This window comes from Sesamum indicum, linkage group LG10 (genome assembly GCF_026168435.1).
Source record: "Sesamum indicum cultivar Baizhima isolate 11 linkage group LG10, ASM2616843v1, whole genome shotgun sequence".
Classification (NCBI taxonomy): domain Eukaryota; kingdom Viridiplantae; phylum Streptophyta; class Magnoliopsida; order Lamiales; family Pedaliaceae; genus Sesamum; species Sesamum indicum.
The window spans coordinates 4,329,836-4,341,281 of NC_142666.1; the positions used below are offsets into that span (position 1 = coordinate 4,329,836).

General features: G+C 29.7%; 1 protein-coding gene across 1 annotated transcript; it reads left to right on the plus strand.

The window, feature by feature from the left end:
• The first annotated feature begins 2,131 nt into the window (after window positions 1-2,131).
• LOC105172791 (bidirectional sugar transporter SWEET16-like) lies at window positions 2,132-7,508 on the plus strand. Its single transcript, XM_011094369.3, has 6 exons — window positions 2,132-2,165; window positions 2,296-2,332; window positions 3,108-3,321; window positions 6,538-6,696; window positions 6,800-6,919; window positions 7,302-7,508. Exons 1-6 carry the CDS (start codon window positions 2,132-2,134, stop codon window positions 7,506-7,508), a joined length of 771 nt encoding a protein of 256 aa, XP_011092671.1.
• The last annotated feature ends 3,938 nt before the right edge of the window (window positions 7,509-11,446 follow it).

The following is an 11,446-nucleotide window of genomic DNA, read 5'->3' on the forward strand; positions in this document are numbered from 1 at the left end:
AAAATAAAACCAAAAAACATTATTTAATTTCTAAATATTGTTAATTAATTTAATTTTATGTTGGATATATTTTCAAATAATATTATTTATATAAATCATAGTAATTTTTTTGAACTTTTTAAAATATAATATTTAAACATAAAAATAACATAATTAACTTTTTAAAATATTATATTTACACATAATAGTAACATGATTAAATTAATTTTTGTATTAAATTACAAAACAAAAAAATACAATAAATATATATTTATAAAAAGAAAAAGAAAAAATATGTGGTCTCCCCCATGTCGCAACCACCCTTCGCTTCCACCTCCTATCCTCAGCCTCCGCGTCCGCCACCATTTCGCCTCCCAACGTTTGGGCAATGGGGGTGCCGCACAAGATTTAAGTGGCGACAGACCTTGTCGCACACCTAGATCTGGGCACGATGTCGCCACCCAAAGGGGCGACGCCTGTTGAGACGAACGGTGGCGCTCCACGTCCCACCTCCATCGACGTAAATACATATATATATATATATAAATTATGTATGTATGATAAATATATATTTAATTATATATAAAATATATTTTTTAAATACTTAATATCTTGACCATTCATTTTAAAAAATGGAAGATTAATGATTACTAAAATTTGATTAGATACTACACTTCTAATGCAATCATATAAGATTCAACGGTCATTATAATAAAAATTATAATAAATAAGGGTATAACGAAAACTTACAAAAACATATTAATATTTCAAGTCAAATAAACGGAAAGGGGAGAGTGTTCGGATTTCGAAAAATACAAGAGATTTTTTTGTATATACTTTTAATACAGGAGGTTTTTAACTGAAATTCTATAACAGGTCTAGGTTTTATGTAATTTTCTTTTAAATTAAAAGGCCGGAAAAAGCATATGCACAGAAGATGAGAAAGCGAATCCCTAACAAACATAATTCCTTGAAATGTACAAGATACCAAGTCTGGATTCCCTGATGTGACCATTGCTATATTTAAAAGAGTAAATAAAATGCCGAATTGGGGACAAACCTTCTCACTTTCTGATTCTTGTTTTCGTACTATAATCCACAACACTTTCATTCCTCTTTTATTACCAACTCAAGCTTTCTAAATGGTGACAGATGCTGTGCGGCTGAGATAGGATTATCCGTTTTTTGGGTTGCAGTAAAAGAATAACTTTAGAAGCTAACATATTGGGAAAATTACAATAGTTTTTCTTGAAATTTAGTGTAATTATATATAAATGTCTTATAATTTAAAAAATTATATTTAGTATCCATGATATTTACTTTCGTCTAACAAATAAGTCTCTGCATTAATCAAAATTCATCGAATTTGCTGAAATTCACAAAAAATAAAAAAAATATATATTTACCCTCTATTGAGTTATTGCAGGTCAAATAAATATTTCTATGACCAAATTATCCTCATACATCTTCACGCGTTAATGCGTGTGAAGAGGTTCATCTTCATCGTTAGGAGTGGGAGACGCTCGCTAGCCGGCTCGATTTGGGGATTAAGCTCGAGATCAAGCTCAAAATACTCTGTTTAGAAGGCTGGCAAGCATTTCTCATTTTTTTAATTTTAATTTTATATATATATATATATTTAACTTATATATTATAATTATTAAGTATTATCACATATTTTCAAGTTAGCTAATAATAAAATCTGGTAGTTTTATTTATATTTCTAGTCTCTATAAAAAATAAGCTTAATCAACAAGTTAGTAAATTCATAGTATATTTTATTTTATATTAATTATTGATGTTTTAAATTATCTAATATATTTTTGTTAAAAAATAATTTGGGCTTGTCAATCAAACATAATAAAAAAAAATTCTAAAATAACTTTTATTTTAATGATAAAATAAAAAAAAAGAAAAAAATTAAAAAAGCTGAGCTCGAGCTTGTACTCATGCTCATTGTTACAATACTAACTATAGCATTGGGCTTCAATACTTGTGTTTGACAATATTAGGAATGCAGAAACTTCCAAATATTGGCATCCACATCTAAACAACCTATAAAAGCAACACCCCATTTCAATCAAGAATCTATAATTCAGGACCGAGGTTGTTTGTGCTGCATATATACTTCCGACAACCTCAGTTCGATCCAATGGTTGCATCAGACTTCATCGTTGGCATCATAGGTTCATTTCCATCTTTCCCTTTATTTCATGCAAAATCTAAAGTTTTTTCCTTTCTTTTCTGGCACTCCACATGTAATATATTTCCTATTGGAAGTTGGAACTAACTTAGGTACGTTCTTATTTTTTGCAGGCAACATTGTGTCTATCATAAGTTTTGCCTCTTCAATGTAAGTATGGATCCTAAATAGAGCAATATTAGGTTTATTAGGGCCTTACGAAAGTTAAATCTCATTTTACGCCCAGTGAAAATACTAATAGGCACAAAAATCTCTTGTCGAAAGGAAAAACGGCAACACGACTTTGGTTTTTGATTTCTTATAAGGTGCCGGCGGAGTCCTAAAACCAACATCAGTTGATCTTTGATCGACATCGTTTATGGTTGAGACTAGCACAGTATTTGATCGTCTTCGAGTCCCCCAACTTTCATTCTTGATTAATGAAAACATTCTTGACAAATACTTTTGCAGATGTTCGTCTTTCATAAATTCAAAAGTTTTACCTCTAATTATGAATGCCTCCGACTTTCCCTATATTCATCACTCCGATCCCGAAGGCCAACAAAATAGGACCGAAATCCTATAATTTTAACCATAGCTATTTGCCACAATAAATAGTCGTTGACCATGTAACGTTTGTTGGCGGGGTATTTGTGAGTATGGCTAAGAGCCATGATAAGTATTTTTGCTACGACGGGTAAACTAAATTTTTACATCGATTTAAATTAATCACAGTTAAAACAATCATTATCATACTTCTTAATTCATAACTATTAAAATATAGACAAAATAATTTTTTTTCCAGTGATCATGCTCCTTGTCAGAGGTAATTAGCACATGCTAGTGATAATCTAAGCATCATTACCAAGCTGGAACGAAGCCCTGGAAATTTGAAATATTTTCAGGCAGTACTGATTCATTTCACGTGGCTTTTAATTAATTTCAGAGGGACATTCCGGGAAATAGTGAAGAAGAAATCGTCGGAAAACTACAAAGGCGTGCCATATGTAACAACGCTTTTGAGCACGAGTCTTTGGACATTCTACGGAGCTCTCGACCCTGATGATGGTGTCCTCATAGTGACAGTCAATGTGGTTGGTGTTGTCTCACAGGCTGCCTACCTTGTTCTTTTTCTCTTCTATGCTTCCAAGGAGAGAAAGGTAATAAATACTCAGCATCCTACACTTGATGTTATAAAATGGGCTTAAATGCATCAAAAAATCATTTTTTTTTGAAAACTTAGTTAAAAATTCCTTTATATTTTAAAAATAGATTGAAAACCTCCTTCTATTTTTTTTAAATATAACTAAAATTGTTAACTTTTCTACAAATTGACTGTTATGCCCTTATTTACTATATATTTTTTTCTTATTTTAACGACTATTAAATCTTTTTTGAATGAATAAAAGCCGTAAATTTGATCAATTCATCTCGATACTTGATTTTAAAAGATTAAGTGTTAGATTTAATAAATTTATATTATTTTATTGAATATAAAATTAATAACCCCACCCTCAAACACACACATCCTCACCAACAACTTGGGTGACGTCGCTGTCGACCAGCGACCTGTGCGCGGTGTCGCTGGGGGCAGCAGTGACGCCATATTCCCCAATTTTGGAAAATAATAAAAATTCTTAAACAAAATTTTAATTAAAATTAAATTAAGAAAAAATGAGTTTGTTTTTTAAAAAAAAATAAGATTTTGTTAACATAAATTAGAAAATTAATTTAAAATTTAAAAACATAAAATATAGTATTTAAATTTTCGTTTTAAATTAATATAATAGGTATTATTATTATTGGTTAACATTTATATTAATATAGATTTATATTTGAAATATAAACTTTTATGTAGTATTTTTTATTGTGGCTTTAGTTTAATTTTTCAATTTAAGTTATAAATTAATAAAAAAATTATATATATTTTAATATTTTGATATTTAAATAAATATAGTTAAGAACTGAAAATTATAATTTTAGAAGGGTCGAAAAAGCAAAAAAAAAAGTCATTAAAAATAAGGTTAAACAAATAATTTTAAGAATATTAATTTTAAACACGATATAGGAACATAGTAATTTTAAACAATTTTAACCGCATCACTCACGTGTGTAATACACCTTCCCTTAATTACTAATGAAAAGAGTTTTTTTTGCTAAACTTTACAAAATACAGGAAGGTCTTTTGCCTATTTTTAAAACACAGAGAGATTTTCAGCATATTTTTAAAACATAATTTTTTTAACTATTTTAATAAAATACAGGGGTTAAATAAATTTTAGTCTTATTAAATTACTCTTAATTTCCCTTGGTTTTCAGCTGAAAAGAGCTTTATATTGTAACAATATAAATTGTAGTAAATTAATATTATCTAAAATAATAAGATAAAACCGAAGCGAGAACTTTAAATTTTGACCAGGATCAATCGACATTTTCTATGATCTTACCTATGACCAGAATATATGCCACGGTTTTTAGTTGTAACAAATATTTTCGACTTTGCTTGTAAAAAGAATTGTTTATAACCGTTGCACAAATTGTAATTAGTTAGTATTTTTTTTATAATTTTTTATTTTTAATCATGATAATTAACTGTAATTAAAAAGCAATATTTCTTTTAGTGGGAATAAAATTAGTTGAGTGGCAAAATAGTAATTTTCTTCAATGGCAAATAATTTGAAGCACACGACAAATCTTATTGCACAAGTCTCCAAATTGGCCCCTTATGTTCATTTTTTGGTGTAGTTAATATGAAACTCAATTTTATTAACCACAAAAATATAGATTTTTTCATTAAGAAAAAGTTATTTATCATGGCTTTTAGTCATGACAAATGTTTTAGCCACCTAGCAGATTTTACGGCAAACAACCGTTGTATGTCCGTGATTAATGACTATTTGTAATATAAAAAATAGGTGAAAAAATCTCTTGGAAAAAACATAGTAAATTATTTTTTATGTATTAAAAAATGAAGCAAATTACCCTGCTATCTAAATCATTGTTAGGGGGGTAATTTGTTTCATTTCTCAAAACACAGGGGGTAATGCTGAAACAAAAAATTTCGCTAGTAAGTCTTTTGCTCACTTCCCATATCACAGATATGTAAATTGCACTTAAGCCAACAGAAAAAGGGTCAAATACAATTTACATCTTGTGATATGAGAAATGATAAAAAAAGCCTCTATGAAAAAAAAATAGCAAATTACCCCCTGTATATTGAAAAATGAAGCAAATTATTACTTCTTATCTAAACCATTGTTGGGATTATTTGCTTCAATTTTCAAAATACGGAGGAATAGTTTGCTAATTTTATTTCTCACAAAATAATTTTTTTGCTCATTTTCCATATCACATGAAATAAACAATGGAAAAATGATTTATTTATCTTCATATCGTCAGGTGATAAAAAAAAAGAGGAAAATCCAAGGAACCCTTGTGATATTGAAAATGTTCACAAAACCGTCAATAAAAAATAAAATATCAATTACACCCCTGTAATATGAAAAAAAAATCCAAAAACCCCCAAAGGCCAGAGTTTGTGATACACTCGCGTTGAGCACAAGTATGGGTCTGAAAATTGTATTTTTTTAACGATTTTGCCCTTCTTTCTCTCATTTTAAAACTACACCCAATTATATAAAATACCATATATATATATATATATGAATATAATTATATTAATATTTTAATAACATAATTAAAATTTATTATTTTTTTTTTAAAAAAAACAGCTACGGAAAACAAAGAAGGGCGCGACCACGCCCTCAGTCGCCCCCTCACCCCTGGGCGACAATGGTTGCCCAGCAGCAAGGGCGATCGTAGTCGCCATTCGCTGCAAGGGCGACGGCGTTGCTGTTGCCTCCTCTATGAGGGTAGCAGGGGGGATTTACGAAGGGGCGTAGGTAGGGAGCCGGGGATGGAGGAGTGGGGGTGGGTGGGGGAAGGGGGTGCCAGTCTTGGGGTGTGGGTGGGGGAGGGGAGGTGAGGTGGGTTTGATTATTATTTTTTTAAATAATAATTTTATTTTTATAAATTATCATTATATAAAAATTATAATATTTTTATTATAATTATAATTATAATATTGTCATTTTATTTTTATAAATGATAATAATTCATATAATATGATTATATCCAACATGTCATCCAATTTATTTTCCAAAGCGAACTAGGACTAAAAGTCTCCAAAAACTATTCAATTGACATGCCATGTTATTTTTTCGGTTAAAAATCAAAATTTCAGTATGAGTCATTATTCACAATATAGGAGTGATTTTTTATATTAACATTTTTATAAGGGTTTCTTTTTTATATTTTATCATATCACAGGGGTCAAAATGAAATTAACTCGATAAAAAAATATGTTATTTTTTCAGACCAAGTATTTGGGGCTTGTACTCTTGGACTTGCTCTTCCTCGGAATAGTGATCGCTACAACCCTCACTGCATTCCACGGAAGTGCTCGGCGTACTTTCATAGGAGTACTGTGTGCAACATTCACTATAGCAATGTATGCTGCACCCCTATCGGCTGTGGTAAGAAAGCCCAAGTCGACATACCTATGTCGTTAAGATCTGAAATGTCGACATTCTAACCTTCTGTTCTCACAATTGTGTTTATCGTCCTATCATCGGACAGAGAGCGGTGATACGAACGAAGAGCGTTAAGTACATGCCGTTCCTCCTCTCTTTCTCCTTGCTTGTCAATGCTGCCGTTTGGTTTACGTTCGCGATGCTTCTCAAAGACTACTATGTCCTAGTAAGTTTTTTTGAATCTACTCTTTACCTTTGTCACGATACTTTTTTCGTTTTACCATGGGTTAATTGAATTTTACCCCACGTGGAAACACTAATAGACAAATTGTTCTTAACATAAAAAAAGAGCACTACAATCGCCGAAACTTTTAAAGTTTAGGAGGTCGTGTTATTCTTTCTTTTTGCAGTGGATTATTCGTCTTAATTTCCATATCTGGCACTATTATAGGTGCTTGCGAATTGGTATATTATTTCTGTAAATTTACAATTTGAGGACACATTTCGTCTTAAATTTTAAATCTGCCGAAAATCGGGACTTGCATGTCATATGCCTCGGGAATACACGTGTAGTTTTTCGCCCAATTTTTCATTTTTTCGCATTTCAGGTGCCAAATGCAGTTGGAATTGTGTTAGGTTCACTGCAGCTAATTGTCTACATTGTATATAAGAACAAGTCGTCTTCCTCAGCGTTCAAAGATACATTGGCCGACGGGGAAAAACTTGCAAACAAGGCCAAGTGTGCCACAGAAACACAGGATGTTGAACAGGGCAATGATATAAGCTGGAGAACTGGAAAGGGACTGGAAGGTTGATATTGAGAACTGACAGTGTAGATTGAACTCACGACAGTGCATACATAAATTGCTTGGTTTGTAGGAGGATGAAAGACCACGACAATTTGTACCTCAACAGTTTCATGAAAAGAAATTTAAGTGTACGAGGTTTTGCAATTCTCAAATAAACTACCTAGTATACTGAAATTAAGCACTGATATTCTCCATTAGTAATAAAAGTGAATTTGAGATCATTTGACTGGGTGTTGCGTAATATATGATCATTTGTCAAAAAAAAAAAAAAATATGCTGGGTCGAAAATTGACCATGTTGCGTAGTGCGATGAGTTGAGTTGGACTAGTCCCAGATGGATTGACCTATTTCAACTAGCGGGCCGATTTGGCCTAGGTTCAGTTGGAACCCGCTTGGTCCTGGGCTGAGCCTAGATCGGGTCTAATTGGGCCTTTTTTTTTTTTTTTTTAATAATTTGTGCTATTTTTTATTTTATTATTCTAAACATATTGGTAGGTTTTGAAACTTTAAAATTTTTATCTTTGTTGTTCTACTTCTGTATTTTTAGTACATTAATTTATTAATAGTACTTCTTATTTCTTGCAAAGTATATTTGAAGTATTTTTGGGGTTTGTTATTATTTAAGTTCTTATTGTAATCTTATTAGTCAAATTATTATTTAAATTCATTAATTATGTAATTTTAACTTTTTTGTTTTTAGTTATAAAATTTTATTATAAATTACTATTTGATTAAAATTCATTATTTATCTATTTTAACATACAGTCATAATTTAAGTATTGTTTAGAAGAATACCTCAATTATTAAATTGAATATAAATACATGTGAAATTAAAAAAGTAAATCAATAAATAGAAAAACTATTACATCTTAAAGAACATATAGTGCATATTGCAAAAAATTATTGGGTAATCATTTGTCCCTCATGCATATTTGATGATCATTTCCTATGCCAATATTGTCCGTGTAGATAACATAATCCTTCAAAATCGATATTTTCTACCACCTCGCTTCTGATTGAAAAATATGGGAAAAGTATTATTTTAGTCCTCTAAATATGTATAACTTTAATTTTAGTCCGATAACTATGTCCATTTTTGTTTAGGTTCAGTAACTTATGAAATTGCTTACTTTTAGTCCTCTGGCAGATTTTCGGACAATTTTTACCCCTATGAGTGCATACTAAAACTGCCTTTCAAAAGTTGCATAAGGGTAAAATTATCCAAAAATCTGCCAAAGAACTAAAAATAAGCAATTTCATAAGTTACTGGACCTAAACAAAAATGGATATAGTTATTGGACTAAAATTAAAATTAAGCATATTTAACGGACTAAAATAATACTTTTCCCGAAAAATATTGAAGGTACAAATGGTTCTTCATCTTCATTATCGTCATCCTCATCATTAAACGTTGAAAGTTTGTCTTTGTTCCCTTCATGTTCTATTTGTTTCTTCATCTTAATCTAACCATTCTTTCCATAAAACACAAAATTTCATCGATTTTGAACTTAATCGACTTCTTTTATCTGTAATTGTCCTTTCACCTGCACTAAAAGTATTTTCAGAAGCTACTAAAGATATTTGAGACGCTAGTACATCACGTGAAATAAAAAAAAAAATTGACAATTTTCTTTGTTCTGACTTCCAGCATCGCAAAATTTCAAATTTCCCTATCATCTTCTAATGGTAGTTATAAATAATGTGTTAATTCATATGAGGATTTACGTGTATTTATTGTTTTAGTTTTCTTACATCACTTAAAATAGAAAAAGTTTCAAATGGTAGACTTGATAATTTATATTTAAATAGAAAAATATTTATCTATCAAAATATCTAATGAAAATTTTATATCACTTATTTCTTGGTCTAGATTATTTTACTATTAAATTTAAGATATAAATAATAAGCTCTTGATAGATATTTACAATCATCAAATTTGCATCTAGGAATGCCATTTCTCTTCCATTTTTGTTATAATTGCATTTATAACATCATCGTATCCATACTCATCAAAATATTTTACAATTCAAAGCATATTATGCAATATTATATTAGAAGTAGTGTAATATATACAACTATTTTATATTTTAATTAAGTGGAGCAATTATATTTTATAATATAAAAATAGTATAAATGGACAAAATTTTGACCGTTGGAACCACATAATTCATCATTGTATAATTGTGTAATTACTTTATAATAGGATATATTTCTTTAAGGAATTCCACCAAAATTTAACATCAAGATTTATATAGAATTCTAAAAGTCATTTTCGCTAGTATATCAATCTTCTATGTTTTTGAGTTCTTACAAATAAGGACGTAATGTTTGATAAACAATACGTAATTTTTTCTTCGCTAAGATCTATGGCATGTGAACCATCGTTTAAACAAATATATAATATATGACAAACACACCTAACATGAAGCAATTTTTCACAAAATATTGAATAACTTTTATATCATTTGTTGCATTATCAAAAGTAATTGATAATTTTTTTCATTATTTTCCAACAATTTAACAATCATGAATGTCATTGCAACATGACCAATTGTAACAATTATTCCTTTTTCAAGAAAAAATTATTCATTAATCCAACTAGAATCACAAATATAATGAGCATTCACTACAAAAATATATGGGATTTGGAATGAGTTTCGAAATAATATTTTTTTATATAATTGGAACAAGAAATTACTAGCTAGATACTGTTGGATCGAATTTTGAAACGATCATAGAACGGAAGCTATTTCATCCTAGTTGTCGGTATACCTAATTATTTAGAACGGTAGTGTTGTGACCATTCTTAAGTAGTAACGAATTTTAAAATATGTATGACTATCTTAAAATGTAAATTTTCTTTTGAACTACTTCTTTTTCTATTTGGAACGGTTTTGTTTTTTTTATTTTTTTCATATTTTGGAACGGTCTTTATAAAATTATTTACATAAATTTGAATATAAGGAAGATGCATGCTCCCACTCCTTTAAAAATATATTTTGGCATGGTTGTTGTACGTCAAAGTGATATATATACTTTGGAATGGTTGTTTTCTTTGTTTGGAATACATTATTGAAACGGTTGTTGAATTTTATTTTGAAAAAGTTACCACCATATTTAGTCATTAAATTTGGAATGATATTTATTTTGTTTGAAAAAGTTGGAACAGTCGTTGGAACACAATTTGAATCTTTCATTGGAATACACTTTGGAACGACTGTGTCCTTTATTTGAAATACAATGTTCAATGATTTTAGGATTTGTTTTGGAATGGTTCAGACGATATTTAGTCATTACATTTGGAATGACATGCATTTCTTTTAATCACATTCAGAAACTGTTCAAAAGACCGTTTCTAAATTATTATATTTAAAAAAATATTTTTTAAACTTTTGAAATAATAATTTTTTAATTATAATTAAATAGTAATATTAATTATTTTCTTTAAGATGATTAATTAAATAAACACTAAATAATGGAATGAAATTAATATTAAAACATGGATAACTATGAAAAAAGTATTATGTTAATATAAAATGTTTTTGTTTACAAAAATTAAAAAAAAAACTAATCTACACTCCTTCGCCCTCGTCAGCGTGGTCCATGTCATCATCGTTTGGGAATGATGGTCTGGCGAAGGCTGTGATGGACCGTTACTAGAGGCGTTGGGCTGTGACGGGCCGATAGTTGAGGCGATGGCCTGCATTGACTTCATCATGCCCATCATGTCGATCATCATTTTATATATATATCTAAAATTAGAATGGGCACTGGAATGGTGTTTGGAACTTCAAAATTAGCCGTTGTAACGCAAGTGAAACAGGTATTTAATACAAAATTTTCTATTCACTAAGGCCGTTCCAAATTACAACTCAATTCAAAATGGTACTTGAAACACATACATTTTTCCACAAATACTATATTGAGGAAGGGTAGTGTAATAT

Bases quoted from the DNA above. Each gene is read 5' to 3' on its own strand.
- LOC105172791 (XM_011094369.3), top strand. From the start codon at position 2,132: ATGGTTGCATCAGACTTCATCGTTGGCATCATAG. The intron at 2,333-3,107 runs GTAAGTATGGAT...AATTAATTTCAG, and splicing joins ATAAGTTTTGCCTCTTCAAT to AGGGACATTCCGGGAAATAG. The intron at 6,697-6,799 runs GTAAGAAAGCCC...ATCATCGGACAG, and splicing joins CTGCACCCCTATCGGCTGTG to AGAGCGGTGATACGAACGAA.